This window comes from Aedes aegypti, chromosome 2, assembly GCF_002204515.2.
Source record: "Aedes aegypti strain LVP_AGWG chromosome 2, AaegL5.0 Primary Assembly, whole genome shotgun sequence".
Taxonomy (NCBI): Eukaryota; Metazoa; Arthropoda; class Insecta; order Diptera; family Culicidae; genus Aedes; species Aedes aegypti.
This window is the reverse complement of record NC_035108.1, coordinates 401,985,576-402,001,823: the sequence shown is the minus strand read 5'-3', so window position 1 is coordinate 402,001,823 and position 16,248 is coordinate 401,985,576. Positions and strand designations below refer to the sequence as shown.

General features: G+C 38.0%; 1 protein-coding gene across 5 annotated transcripts in view; it reads right to left on the bottom strand.

Moving 5' to 3' along the window:
* Positions 1–16,248, bottom strand: part of LOC5575298 (toll-like receptor Tollo) — a 476,821-nt gene that overhangs the window by 70,057 nt on the left and 390,516 nt on the right. For all 5 annotated transcript variants that reach the window (XM_021847153.1, XM_021847156.1, XM_021847157.1 and 2 more), the window contains one exon: positions 3,781–3,977. In XM_021847153.1, the coding sequence (XP_021702845.1) occupies positions 3,781–3,970 (190 nt within the window). In that variant the 5' untranslated portion in view covers positions 3,971–3,977. The remainder of the gene's footprint in view (positions 1–3,780; positions 3,978–16,248) is intronic.

Sequence of the window (16,248 nt, the reverse complement as noted above, 5' to 3'; positions counted from 1 at the left end):
TCAGACTTCGTAAGTCAATGTTGGCGGCCAAGCAGAACCATGCTGAACCCATGATGACTGTGGCTGCGGCAGAACCCGTGGAATTGAAGGTGCCGAAGTCTACCCAGACGGAACAATTCGTTTTCGCGGGCAGCCCCAAAAGCGTGGAAGCGAATGCTTACAACAAGCAATCGCAGAAGCGCGCGAGGCAGCCGTCAGGGGAGGAGCTACCCGGCGGCGCTCGTAAGGCCAGGCGGATTTTGACCCCGAAAACCGGCAGAAGTGCCGGAAAATCGGACCCCAGCCAGGCGTCCCGGAAAGCCGAGAAGGGTGGGCCCGAAAAGGCTGGCTCCTCACGGAGTGATGGGAACAGGGGGTTGCGACCTTTGAGAGGCCCTCAATCACTACAGGTTAGGGCGGATCAGGGGGGGGGGGGTTACGCCCCCTCGACAACCGTAGTGAAAAAGAAGAAGAAGAAGAAGCAGGAGGTTCTTCAGCAGGTTCAGGAGCGCAGGGATACCAGGCCTAAGAAAGGTAGGAGGGTAGGTGCCAAGTGCGAAAAGGGTGATGCGATCATCATCAAGACGGAAGAGTCCAAGTACTCGGAAGTCCTGAAGGCGATGCGCAGTGACGCGAAGCTCGCAGATCTAGGAGCCGACGTACGCAGTGTCAGACGCAGTCGTACAGGTGAAATGATCCTCGAGCTTAAGCGCGACAAGGAGCACAAGGGCGCCGCCTACAAAAGTTTGGCGAAGAGGTCCTTGGCGAAGGTGTTGAAGTGAGGGCTTTGACGCAGTCAGTGACTCTGGAGGTGATGAACCTTGACGAGATCACCAACGCAGAAGAGCGGCAACAGTGCGAAGTTCAGGTGCCCACCGCCGCCGTTCAGCTACGGAAAGGTCCGGCAGGTACTCAGGTGGCCTTAGTACACCTACCTGTGGCGGACGCAAATAAGTCCGCTAAGGTAGGTAAGATCAAGGTTGGTTGGTCAGTATGTTCACTCAACATACATGAGCAACCGGTGATCTGCTTTAGGTGTAGGGAACCTGGACACAAGTCCTGGGGCTGTAAAGGCCCTGATAGGACCAAGTTGTGCAGGCGTTATGGTGAGGAAGGTCATAAGGCACTAGGCTGCAAGAACCCTCCCAAGTGCTTGATTTGTTCCGGCAAGTCCGTGAACAACAATCACCCAACGGGAGGCTCAAGGTGCCCGACCTTCAAACGAGCCATCAACGAAAAGTCACAGTGCAGGTAACGCAGCTGAACCTGAACCACTGTGACGCAGCTCAGCAGCTGCTGTATCAGTCAGTTGCTGAGTGGGGGACGGACATCGCTATCATATCGGACCCATACCGAGTACCCGCTGGTAACGGCAACTGGGTCGTGGATGGATCCGGAAAAATGGCGGCGATATGGACCAGCTGGGATTGCTGACGAAGGGGCCTCCACCTGCCCCGAACAACCAGCGGCTCGTATCCAACCCAGTAGGCCGACGCCACGTCAGCAACGCTACCAGGATGTTCTCCCCGCTGCCACTTAATCGCTGTAAGGGTCGATTTCGACCGTAGGGCACCGGTATGATCTACCTAGCCGACTGCGAACCCTTGGATCACCTGTTGCTTAGCGTCTGCACTAACCACTCCTCGAGTCCACGCGCCACCTAATTTGTAGCTCCAAGACGATGTGGGTGATAGCCGATGAAACGGCATTCCAGCCAAGCTCGTCTTCACACATCCTCTGAACCAGATTGTCTGGAGTCGTGTCTCCACCGCATATGACAAGCATGCGGTCACGCATTGTGCGGAAACGCGGGCACACGAACAAAACGTTTTCCTCTAAACCTGCACAAACTGGACATTCGGGAGAACCCGCATAACCGAAACGGTGCAAATACTGTCTAAAGCAACCATGGCCCGAAAGGACCTGTGTCATGTGGAATGTTGGTTCCACATGGCACCTATTGACCCAGATATCTACCCTCAGAATGAACCTGTGGGTTCACCTTCCTTTGGTGGAACTGTCCCACGCACGCTGCACAGCTCTAGCCCTCAGCTGTCCTACAAAAGGAGGCCAAGGACTAGGGTTATGGCGCGGAAAAAGCCTCTCGATGATCCCCTCCAGCATCTCTGGAGATTGCTCTGTAGCAGCCATTGCACTTCTTGTCTTTGCCATTACGATCCTGTAGGCATTGCCCCACGGATTCGCATTGGCACTCTGACAGAGTCCCTCAAAGCAGGTCATTGTGCTTGCCCTTATCTCGGACTTCAGCGCGACTTTGGCAGCAGTGAATACCACCCGTCGTTCATCTCGCTCCTCCTCAGTACGTGTTTGCTGCATCCGCCTCCTCTGTATAAGAAGGGACTTAGACTGGAGTTCGCCAATAACCAAAGAGTAACACTTCTCAATTCGGCGTTTAAAATAATGTCACGTATTCTGTTCAACAGATTGAGGCCGCTTGAAGAGTCCTTCGTCGGCGAATACTAAGCTGGTTTTCGTGAGGGACTATCTACAACGGATGAAATGTTTACCATGCTGAAAATCTTTGATAAGTTCCGGAAATACAACTTGCAGACTCATTATCTGTTTATTTGTTTCAAGATGGCGTACGAATCAGTGAAAAGAAATGAGCTGTGGCAGATAATGATAGAACATGGTTTTCCGACGAATCTGATTAGACTGATTCGTGCAGCGTTAGATGGATCGAAATCAAATGTGCGGGTTGTGGATGAGATATCGACCTCCTTCGTAACCTTAAAGGGATTGGGACAAGCTGATGCGCTTTCGAACCTTTTGTTCAACACTTGGTTCAACAATAATCTCGAAGGAGCTATTGGGAGAGCACGCCTAGAAACGGTACCATCGTCACGCGGTCGCATATGCTCCTAGGACCTAGATTATGCGGACGACATGGACATAATAGGAATCGATCGTCGAGCCATGGAAGAGGCATTCGTGTCTTTTAAAAGAGAAATTACGAGGATTGGACTCACCGTCAACACCAGCAAAACAAAGTACATGATCGCCGGTATACAGCGTGCTTTCAATCGTGATGTTGGCAGTGAAGTGTTGTTAGGTGGTACGAATGCCAGAAGAACGAGTAGAGAACCCGGACGAGGCCGTCGACTTCGCGGTATGCTTTTTGCAGTTGATGAGGACCTAAAGGCACTTAATGTTCAGGGTGACTGGAAGCGATTAGATCAGGGCCGAGTCTAGTGAATGAGAATCATTCATTCGGCGTAGATTCAACGTAGCAGATTGTAGCCCGTCAAGTCTCAAGTAAGTACAAAATTACAAGAATGTGAAAATTTACGCAAACATTGTTTTCTTGCTATAGAAGCGTGTTCTTCTACACCAATTTGATTGAAATCTCCACTGATTGAATTTTGAAATGCAAGTGCAATCAAATCATGTGGTTTTCTGTCAACAACTCATTCTCTTGGCTAACAGAACAAAGTAAGAAAACATCCAAGTTCTGCGGCATAACACTGACTTGAAAATAGGATTCCATAGGAAACCAATTCAATCGCCTGCTTCTGTTTGATTGTTCTTGTTCTCATGCCGATGACCATCGATATAGGTCCAATAGAAAAGGCGTTCTGCTTCTTAAATCATCGCAAACGGTTTCACAATGTAGTAGAAGGCAACCACAAAAAGCGGCTTATTCTTCATTCGTACGATTGTGCTTTCTATGCCCTTCCCACTTATCTTAGGAAAACCCCTTCAAACAAAAAGTTACCTATCGTGGCCTCTGGCCACGACTTAACCAACGGCCATATCAAGTCAAGTTCAAACAAAACTCACCTCTGCTGCAAACCGTCTGGTACAGTCCCCTTTGATCTAGGTTACACTCGCAATCGGTTGGGCATCGTTTCTGCAGATGGCTGGAGGTCACCTGTACGGACACTAGCAGCAGTGTCAACACGATGACCGAGATCGGGTTGTGTGCTGCCGCCACCGCCTTCCGAGCAGTGCCATCTATTGACGAGTGCATTTTGACTCTGAAAGGATACAGATATAGGAATCGGTTGAAAATGATTGCGGAATAGGGTGTCCTAGAAAAATAAGCAATAATATAAGATAATATAGATACTTAATTTCGTCTGACTAATTTATTGGAACCCCTCCCATTGTGACACACATGTCTACTTGAAGGTTTCATATAAAGAGCTTTTGGTTTATGTGGGAATATTATTAGTTGAGTTTTGGAAGCATTAGGAGAAATCTTCCATTTCTGAAAGTATGAAGAAAAAATATGCAATCTACTACAGATGACACGCGGGCTTCGTCCTTTGGCGGAGAGGCCTGTGTCATCCGCAATTAAAGATTTTTGACATCCCTGAGGTAACTCGGGTAAGTCAGATGTGAAAATATTGAAAATATTGTATAAGATTGAGGAACACTAGCTTTTACAGAGAGTCTTTCAGACCTGGAATTGTGATAAACAACCTGAAGTGTATGATTTGACCGATAGCTTTGAATTTTTCTCACAATGTATGTCGGAAAAAAAATCAAGCGTTCATGCCAAACACTGTTGAATGTTTCCTCTCTACATCTTGAAGAGCAAGATCAGTTGAAAAGCTTGCAGATTTGTTGAAACGAATCAAATTTGTGACTCGTAAAAGTTGATAAGTCGTCGAATGCCCTTGTCGGAATCCGAACTGTTCATTGACAAAAATCGAATTTTCTGTTCAGAATGACCTTCTCAAATAGTTTAGTGGTGGAGGAAAGTAAGTTGAAAGTAAGAAGCTGGATGCTTCTACAGGATTTTTGTTGAACGGTATGACTTGTTAACATAGATTGATTCTGGAACACCCTACTGCAAACTCAAATCAGTGAAGGTGAATAAAAGGATTGAATGTCTTCAAACCTAAATGGGAACGGTTTGATGTTGGATGTGCAAGCTAGAAATATTGACTGAGTGTTTCTGCAAATATGAAAGGCAATCGCTGGAGGTGAACTTTTTTTTCTCTATCTTTGGGTTGTATTGAAAGGAAGAAAACTGTGTGCTGATGACGACTGATAGTTATTTCATCTCTTCCGGGTTGATATGACAATTGAATCTTCAACGACAAATCGGAAGCAATAACTGGGAGTGCAAATTGGCTATTGTTCTGTAGAAATTTTCCCTTCCTTTGATAGTTATTAAGTGTACGGGTATCATTGTTATTGCTTTGCGGGAAAATTATAGAAGCTTTATTCACCCTTTTCAAATAAATTGAAGGATTTGTTATCGTTGGAAGACTGTCGGAAACAGATAAATGAAAAGTCCTGGTTTCAAAAAAGATCTGGCAATCAATTATGCAAGGGTTCAGAAACTCAATGGTAATTAGCATAATTAAATTTTAATCAGAATTTATGCTAACGATGCTTCCTTTTGGTTCACGAACCGATGTAGGCTCAGTTCGGTTTGCAATGATTAATCATCTTTTTCTCTGACTTGGTACTTGGTACGGTTTGTGATAGGCATGCATCGGAGATGCCGGTGATGACTATAAAGTACAATTTTGTTTCAAATAAGAGAACAGTAATTCATTTTCACGCATGAAAATTTCAATTATATTTCATATGAGTAGCGCAAAGAGTGCATTGAATTTCTAATTAATAATCCGTATCGAAGACCAGTCCACATATTATTCTCACTCGTTCATGCTCTGTAAAAATCTCAGAAATTGAGCAAAAGCAATGTTTCCAATGTATGATCTTACCACCGAACGTAAAGCCTATGCAAGGAACATCGACCAAATTCACTCTAACCGACTTTCCCTGTAACTACATATATGGTTCAGAAAAAGTTCAACAACGTTACGCATAAATATTAGCATAATCCGGCACCGCTACATTCGCCGCATCGCCATGCAAAATTTTCGCCGGGTAACAACATCTGCCATATAAAACAGAACCTAAAACCGGATGATGGCTTGGCTGCCAGGAGAAAGAATTGGATCTACCCGTTCGTTGGATTTGGCACTGGAAATGATTTACCGAAAAAGTACACGCACTCCGAGTAAACCAGGCGTATGTACCATCATCATACAACGAAGTAGAGCATAGGTACTCCGACCGGCTCACAGTAGTCGCATTCCATACAAATAATGGCCAAAAGTACAATTCTCACTTCTTCTGCTTCTTTCTGGCGTTACGTCCCAACTAGGACAGAGCCTGCTTCTCAGATTAGTGTTATAATGAGCACTTCCACAGTTATTAACTGAGAGCTTTCTTTGCCGATTGACCATTATTGAATGTGTATATCGTGTGGCAGATACAAAGATACTCTATGCCCTGGGAATCGAGAAAATTTCCATTACGAAAAGATCCCCGACCAGCGGGATTCGAACGCACGACTCTCAGCATGGTTCTCACAATTCTCACTTAATTCGTTTTAAAAATCGTGTTTTTTCGACATAAGATGGCCATCGAGAGCCGTTTTGGTCATTTTATATTCAGATGAGCATCTTAAGGCCAGTTTCGAACCCAGTATCAGTTTTTAAAATACCGATTTTTATTATAAGAAAACAGCCGTTATGCTTAACAACAAATACCACTATTTTAGTAAATAAAAACATTCAGAGGTTACATTTTTGACGTATAGAAGCCATTTTGGGGTTTGTTTAGTGCCTCGGTACTTGGTTCCGGATGTTTTAATTGATATTTTTAACAAATTATGAATTTACACATAAATAAAGACTCATCACGTGAAATATAAAATTCAACTGTTTCGAAACGGTAAAAATGTCTAAAGCTAAGCTAAATTTGAGTATTTTGGATTTATTCGATCAATGTGCTGAAACTCAGCTTAGGTAATAGAGCTCCATTTGATTCATATAGTATCCTCTCAGGTTTCCCATTGATCCCTCGCAGATTTCACACAAGGTTCTTTGCGGAATTTTTTTCAGATTTCGTTCATGATTCTGATCAGAATTCATCAATATCAAAGCTGGATTCGTATCAGATTCCTTACAGTAATAACATTAAAAATATTACAGAATTCTGTCAGGTTCCTCATCAGAGATCATCTCTTGAGATGCTTGTCAGAATCCTCGTAGAAATCAGAAATCTTCCCAGGATTCTTCATAAGAATTCATCACCATTTCATCAGCATCCATGCCCAATTCTCATCCGAGTCCTTCCAGGAATCTGCAGGAAATAATAAGATTGAGGTGTGTTTTCTTTTCAATGGACCAATGCACGAGTTCACTATTTGAAGTTTTAGCGGTGCCGTGTTATTTATGTGGCCATGGAAACCAGTGAATTCGGCACCGCTCAAACGTCAAATTAGTGAACTCGTGCATTGATCCATAGTTCATAGCGTAATGTAAATTGTCAGTCATTAGTCTAAGTCGATGCCTACTTCAATTTAGATTTATTCACCAAAGCCTACTACAACTCGGCTATTTATTCTGACTTTCTCGATGTCCTCTTCGAGACAATGGACCAATGCACGAGTTCACTAATTTGACGTTTGAGCGGTGCCGGATTCACTCGTTGCCATGGTCACGTAAATAACACGGCACCGCTCAAACGTCAAATAGTGAACTCGTGCATCGGTCCATGGGTCACTGCACAAAAAACTTCTTCTCTCTTTCACACTTACATAAAATTTGTAAACAAGAAGGCCAGTAAACTTCAAAATCCCATACAAAATCAAAACAGTGCAGAGCCCTATAATGGATCAAGTCATCATTATCTATCCACTTTCGCATATTCTGTGGCGCTCATACCGCTTTAAAAGGGACATTTTAAATTTTAATCCTTTCAATATCAACTATTACAACCTTTATTCTTTAAATATTTTTTATGAGAATCAAGAGTTTTAAGAACGACAAAATCGCCTTCTTTATAATGGCCAATGTATACTTGCTTCCTATCTGCTAATTTGTTTTTATTTAAATTTTGAATTTTTAAGGTGTTCTGTTCAGCTGTTTTTCTAATTTCATTTAGATTCTGACTTCAACTTGATGGTTTTCTATTAAAAAAAGGATTCAATATTATAGTTTTCATTTTAAATACTATTTTGCAATAGACCAAACATTAAATACTTGGATAATGTCAAATTGATCTATTATAAGTGTTATTGAAAACAAATTCTATCTTAGATAACATCTTATCCCATTGGATATTAGTTTCACTGCACACTTTTGCCAACATAGGAGTCAAAGTTTGTTTATTCTCTCAACTTGACCATTAGCTTGTGGAGTGCGAGTTGCCGTTTTCACATGCTCAAAATAATTTATATTTACAAAGTCTTAAAATTTAGAAGTGTACCCGGTTCTACAATCAGTAATAACTCTAAGTGGTTTACTATAGATACTTATATAACTTCTTAAATGTTATAACATTTCATCTGTATTCGTTGTTTTAGTTGGAAAAAAAACTTAGTAACTTTGTTAAAGCATCAGTCATAATAAGAACTTATTTGAATCTAGTACTTGATTCTCAAGCAATTGATCCATTATGATCTAAATGCAATGTATCAAACGAAATATTTCCTTTGTCTACTAATTAGAAAAATCTTTCTTTGTACCCTAGCGGATTATAGAACATGCATGACAAACATTACTTTGTATGCCTCTCATACAATAAAACCAATACAACTTTTTAATTTTGATTATAGCTTTTTCAATGCCTATATGGCCACAGTTATCATGGCAGGTTCTCACAATGTTTTCGATCATATACCATCTTATAATAAAAAAAATAGAAATGTAGAAGATTCTAAAGTTTCCTTAATAGTTCTTAATTTGAGATCTTATTACTATGCTAATATTATATTTTGTTCTATCTCCGATTCATCAAGTAATGCTCTGCACATACACAACTGCATATTTGTGAATAGTCGGAAAATAATTCAGATAGAAATTTCTTTCCTACTCCATTACGAGGCTCATGCATAATCTCAATGTGACTGTTATCCCGAGGAGGAAAGAATAACTCGCAATAACTTATGCAGACCATATTTTGGTATCATACCATAATTAGGTATTGTTTAGTTGTCAATACCTCATTTTGGTATCATAATGGTATTTGAAAAAAATATTTAATACAATTAAAAATACTTCATTTTGGTATTCGATAGCTATTGAGGACTGCTGGAGATATCGAACTATTATTGAAAAATTTCCCATTTATATGAAAATCCATCAAGTATTATTGAGGTATTACAATACCTGATCTGATTATCAGTTTGGTATTTGTAGAATATGCAGAAGGTATTAGTTGAGGTATTTTACCTCTTATGCAGGGCTCATTCATACCTCATTCAAGTTGTAAATCTTGCAAATTATCTGGTATGGAATACCTCAATTTGCGGGGGATGCGGTTACAATTACCAATGTGACAAAACAACTTGATATTTTTTCGGATTTTCAAAAATCACAAAATCACACATTTTAGTAGATTGATCGAAAGTATACATCATTTGATGACTCTCCACGGTATTAACTCAAAATTGTCAAAATGTCGAATGTGACTGATATGCAGTTATAGGCAGTGCTAAGGTCATGGATTCTTCAGTTTTGATTTTATTATTATTTGTTTTATTACTCACTAGTGGTCCCGGCAAACTTCGCCTTGCCATCAAGTAGGCTGTTGAAAAACGCTTTTGATCGTCCCATATAAAATGACAGTTTGGTTCGCGCTCGTTTTTTCAACTTTCCCGGTGAATATCCTGGGATTTTTATACACACAAACACGTCGGAACCCTTGACGAACAAAACTGAAAAAGAATCATTCAAATCTGTTGACCCGTTCGCAAGCCATTTCGTGACATACAAACACCATTCCATTTTTATTAATATAGATATTAAACCGACTAGGAGCATTATCTTCATTTCTGTTTTCTAATTTAAAATAATAATTTTCTAAGAAGAGTGCCCATCGGTTTATCTTTGTATTGATTTCTTTTATCTTCAATGTTTGTACTAGTGCATTACAATCAATAAATATTTTGACATTCTTACCCGCTAAATAAACGTGGAACCTTTGGGTTGCAAGAATAACAGCCAAAGTCTCTAGTTAAAAACTATGAAGTTAAGATTCGTATTCATCGTTTTTTTAGTGAAGAAACTGATTGAGTGGTATTGGCTATTTGACTGCTTTTGCATCAAGATAGCACCAAAACCATAAAAACTAGCGTGTAACTCAAAAATCGTCAATATTGGAGCTAAAATTAATTTTTCTTTCAAAATTTCAAATTTTTTAATTTGTTCTTCTTAAAAAAAAAAACACTGAATCTTTTTATAGTAAATCATATAGATCCCTTGTAGCAAAATTTACGATAAATTTTCTGAGAGAACTGATCTATCCAAGGAACCTATGAACATCTTTAAAGTTTTGAGGAGTTGGAAATTTCCTAAATTATCTATTTGACAAGTATTTGGTTTTCTTCCTTTATTATTAGATGTCTATCCTAAATAATATATTTTAACTTGATACCTACTACTCGTTCCCATGATGTACCTTTCAGCTCTTAAATTTAAAGTTTCAACGAAAGAGGAATGAGGAGTACCTAATAGCTCTTAAATTTTAAGATTCTTCTAAAAAAGATTAGGGAATTATGACTATACCTAGTTTAAATACATGATGTGTGCTAACAATGTTTTTTTTTTTCAAGTCGAGTCTAGTACACGACACTGAAGACGGCCTTACAATTGAGGTCGAAATACGCGTATTTCAAAAGATACAAACTCTAGTGGAATTAAATGGTATAGTACATAAATCGGTTTTTCATTTACTCATATTTCTTCGAATAAAATTTTCATTTGTTCAAATTTATTTCCAATAAACTTTGACTCTTATACCTACTTCTAAATACCTGTTTTGAGTATGCGTCCAAAATCAGAATCTCACAAGATGCCATATTAAGCGTTATCAATGTCAATACAAGTTCTATATAAATCCCCAATACGATTTATTAACGACAATCTGTGTTGACAACAAAACATGTCGTAAATAGTGCAACATAAGGACTGTTAATGTTATAAAGTGGACACCTTGTTTATGCTATATCTTTTTTATTTATTGATGAAATCGTAAACGGTTTTCTGTGTATCGTTCAACTATTATTCTACAATGTAATGAAAATACAGATACTTACAAAATGCTTTCGGTTGAAGAACTAAATAGTTTTTGCAAAAACTCCTAAGAAAAACTGTTCGTCAAGTTTAAGCATTATTTTTCGCATGAAAAAAATCCTAAATTTAATGAACAAATTGTATGTTGGTATCCTTTACTATTCAACTTAAGGTAGAGCTTTTAAAAACATCAATAATATTCCATCAGTTCCTGACGCTGAGTCACTTTAGTGATCTATTCCTTATGGTCAAATTTGCTGATACACCATCTTTTTACTACCAGCAAAAAAGTAAAGTAATAAGCGTGTTCAAAACTGATTTAGATTACTAAAGAAACTATATATGTATAAAAAAAAGCAAAATCTTGAGTTTTAACCGCATTCTTGGGTACCAAATTTACTCTTTATGGTCGTTTTATTGAAAAATCCCATACTTTTAAAATTACATACGCATGTTAATCGATCTAGAGCAAAATGTAAGCGTTTTTCTCAAAATATTTTGATAGGTAGTCTCAGAATAACACATTCTGAAAATAATACATGCAAAATAAATTTGATTTAATTCAAGCAGTGTTCCCAATCTTGATGATTGTCATTGTGCTTTGAGTGGTCTTCTGAAAATAAATTATTTGTTTTTCTATTGTGCTTAAAACATGACGTGGGGACTAAATCAGCAACTCTATGAAGGCGTAAGTTATTTTTATTATAAATACTATATTATTACTTCCGTCTGGACGTACTTTGAACCTTAAAATTCTACTCATATCAGTTCCATTTAAATTTAAGATATTTTTCTTTAAAAAAAATTGATAAAAAATGATTTTATGATATCTGCAAAATTGCTTCTCCAAAAATAACTTGATATTTTTTAGCGAGCTTCTTATTGATGATGCTTTCTAAGTACAACCATTTTTTTGAAAATATAAAATATAAATTGTCGAATTTTCCTGCCGATTTTTAATAATCCTTGATTTTGATAACCTCCAAAAATCGACCGTTCTAAACGTTGTGCCTTATTAGTGTGAAATCATATTATTTTGGTAACTTTTTTATTACCACAGCATTGTACAATATTAGTCGAACGATGTACAGAAAACCGATTTCGATTTCATTGATAAATTAAAAAGATATTGCATGTCCAAAGTGTCCACTTTATAAAATGAACAGTCCTTAAACTGACCGATCATATATCAATCCAGAAAGCATCGTTTGGAATCGCAATATCTTAGCAAAAATTGCCATCCAAACTTTGTCTATCTGCTGACGATGGGCCTCAAAGAACAACAAAGTATGTGTCGCTGTACATGAAACATGTATTAATATTGGCAAATAATCACCCATTAGATATGCAACCCTTCGTAGTACAGTGGTTAGGTGTCTGATTCCTGATCCAGAAGTCCCGCATTCGAGACTCGCTGGATTTTTTTTTATTTTCATCCAAATTTTGTGGCATCGTATATCTGATCGCAGAAAGTCCGAAAAAGTCGTGCCAAGTACGCATATAGCCTCCACTTTAGTAGGTTTATAGCCTTTTCGTGCATTCTATACGATTGAATTGATTCATATAGAATGACGTATAACAAAAGTTATACCAACCAGAATGTTGACTGGGTAGCTTCAGTGGCTATCAATATGTTGTCTAAATAGAAACAAATTTTACCCTCCTTAGTTAATTTTTTTTTCAAAAATTTATTGATAAACCGTTGAAACACAGCAGGTGCATTTCATAGTACGAAAGGCACTTTCAAATACTCATATGACCATTATGTGTGACAAATGAAGTATATTCATTCCATTTTTTAGAAATCCTAGTCTGATGAAAATCAGATTTATGATCAAGAATTGAAAAATAAAATATATCTTTAAGATAATCGAATAGATCTTCCATAGCAGGTAGCGGAAAATTAACGTACAGTATCCTTCTTTAACTGACTGTACACTAAGGTTTTTTTTTACACGTATCAACATTATACATTACAACACACAACGTATCAACACAAAGTCTGAAATCATTATCCTTTTTTGTATCAACTTTTTGTTTTTCATCGAATGACAATCTTCGAGGCTTGTAATGGACAGGATTTCCATTCTTTAAATTTATTACTAAATGATAATCAATTGTAGGTTGGTTTTGTTTTGAATAATGGTTCTTAAAATCTTCCAGGCCAAATCATCTTTTGAAATATTACCACTTTTTGCATTTAAGTTATGTTAGAGCTGATATTGAACAAGTTTTTATTAAATACCTTATTTTCAGGGTATTCAGATTTCAAATCATCAGGATCAATTGAATCTTTTTTGATGTTGTTTTGAATAATCGTCGGAATACCATGTTGCATAATGGGGTGCAGGTTGTTAGCCCGAATGTCGTTAAGCCGAATATAATTGGATCGGATGCCATTAGGCCGAAAGGATCGTTAGGCCGAAATAACATTTGTTCATTTACTGCTATTTCAAATTGCTAACATATTCAATAGTGTTTTTTTCTTGTTTTAATTAGAGGCTGCTCTTTCTAGTAACATTTCGGCTTTGGGACATTTGGTCGAACGACGTTTGATCGAAAGTACATTTTGTCGAAGGGATATTTGGTCGAATGTCTTTATAACGCTCCATTTTTTTATTATTCTACAGATATTTATGTTTCTGTTCGGGATGAACCCCTGCGACCAGTTTTCTTCGATCTTATGTGGTACACCCGTGTCCTTTGTTTAGTGCATGTCGTTCAACTCCATTACTATTGAGAAATAATGAAGTAGTAGTTTTTAATACAATTATCATTCTTTATTATTTGGCATAGAGCTTCTTTACAAAAAAGATATAGCTATTTACACCTTTTGGTGAAAACAGTTTGTCACCATTAAACTCTCAAAAGCGCGTCCTTTAATCTGGTCCGGCCACTAAGTTAATTGAATGATACTGATTTTGACCTTGCATCGGAACTCTAGCATATCAAATTATTGCTTCTACTAATAATGTTCAAAGTCGTTTTTTGTAACTGTGAACAGGTTTCATCGCATTTGACATAGATACCTTGAAATAAAATACTTATTTTAGAAGGTAGGTCTGCTGCTTCACAGTTTCGGAATCGTATATCTCCTAGATATCGAAAGATAAGCACTTGAACTCGGAAAAAACTCATTAATTGAAACCAGCCTCAGATGCAGATTGAGTCATTTTTACACTTCAACCTCCTCATCATCTAGGACAAATAGGTGAGCCTCAGTAGCTTGTTACTCTCTTATACTCTTCCGACCGTAACTTACAACTATTAACAAAAACAGATACAACAAGAGTACAATATGGTAGATCTTACCTCGAAACGCAACTCGTAAAGGTGTCCTACCCGCTTTACGGGTGTTCAACAAATATAAAACCAAACTACAATCATAAGTTTACTATGGGCCGACAAACTTTTCATCAATTCAATAACGAATCGGTTTTAACATGTTTTTCGGCTTTACAGTCATTAAAACAATTGCGTTGACTAGTTTCTTATCTTCGCCTACGTTTCGGGAGTGCACCTTCTTCGGGGCTCGATATTGAATCAACAAATCAACACAACTTTGAAATAATAAAAAGGTCGAATAAAGTAATTCTTTGTAAACTGTTTTTCTTATACTATTATAATACCTCTTAAACGTAAAAGTACTTTTTTTATTGTTTAACGTTGGTAAACGTATAATTCTCTTTAAATATCATCATTCTTTGGAAAAATGTCTCTTAAATATTGTCGTTGCTTAAGAATTTTAATATATGGCATTTTTGAATTTATTATTCTTTCAAAATGTCAACGTTCTTTATACATAACTGCTGATCTTTATTTTATAACTATTGTTCAGTTTGAGTGCGTGGAACCTTGATTAAATTACAAGTTTTAAGGCTTACGACCTAGGGTAAGAATTTGGAATGCCTGTACTAGACTTTATACGGTGGACATAGAACAACTTTCTCACCTCGAATTGTCTTCATATTAGGCACTTTATATGCAGAAAATCGGGCCATTAAGAAAATGCTTTAACGAAATGCATCAGAATGAGCAAAAAGTGCCTGTAGGATACATTTCCTACAAATAGTGAATCAGTTCATTGTGAGTTTCAGCTAAATTACATTTCTAGGGCAAACATGTGGCTTTGATAGCGGTGCCAATGAGTTCAATTGATAATGAGTTTAAAATCAATTCAATTAAAAATAATCCAACAAGAGAAATCTGCTTATACTGTCGTCTAAAATGACTAAAGTTGGCTTGTTTCCATTTGAAATCAGCTCATCACAATTCATCCGATTTAGACTCAAAATTCAGGAAATTTCACCAGAACGCCAGAACAGATTTCTTGCACTCTATCATGTTGTTCTAGCATATGCAACCTCCAGTAATAGCTATACGGCCTCTCTGTACGATAATCTGAAAAATCTCTATTCAACCAAATTTTTGACCAAATGTCCCTTCGACTAAATGTACGTTTGACCTTATGTCATTCGACCAAATGTCATAGATTCTAGTATTTCACAGCGGTTATTGTGGGCTTCTAGGTTATGCAAATTATCCTGATATTAAAACTATGTGGGCTTCATGGACGTGCGGTTAGTGTTCCCATTGAGTCAAGGAGTGTGGGTTCTTCAGTCCGAAAAATTTTTCGTCAGAAACGTATTTCGACTGTGCCACTGGGCGTTGCATACTGGTGCGTTGTCTAGTGTGGTGCTTCCTTTAGAGAGAATTGTCTACTGGAATCATCGGTGTCTGTTTTTAACTAAGAATCCATTCAATACTGAAAATTCATCCGGCGGCTTCTAGGTGATGCGAATTATCCTGACCTATTCTTGTTAATTACCCATTCGCCCTTAGGTTCATTATAAATATCGGCCAGTTTCGGCTTATCGGAATTTAGCCTCATAACCATCAACCTAACGGAATTCGGCCTAACGGGATAATCACGGGCGAAACCTGCATAATGATGTCTCGTCCAATAATTGCATCAAGGAGGTTGAGTGTGTTATCCGGAACAACATAGAAATCAATACTGAAAATAATGTTTTGTATAACAATTTTGTTGGTGAATAATCCTAAAATGTTTACCTAGTGAACCACGTATCGTATAGGAATATACGTCCAAAATCACATATTCTTACGTCATGAATCAAAATCGCACAATATGCCAATTCAAATGTAATAAACACAAATTGTATATAATTGTCCAGTACTA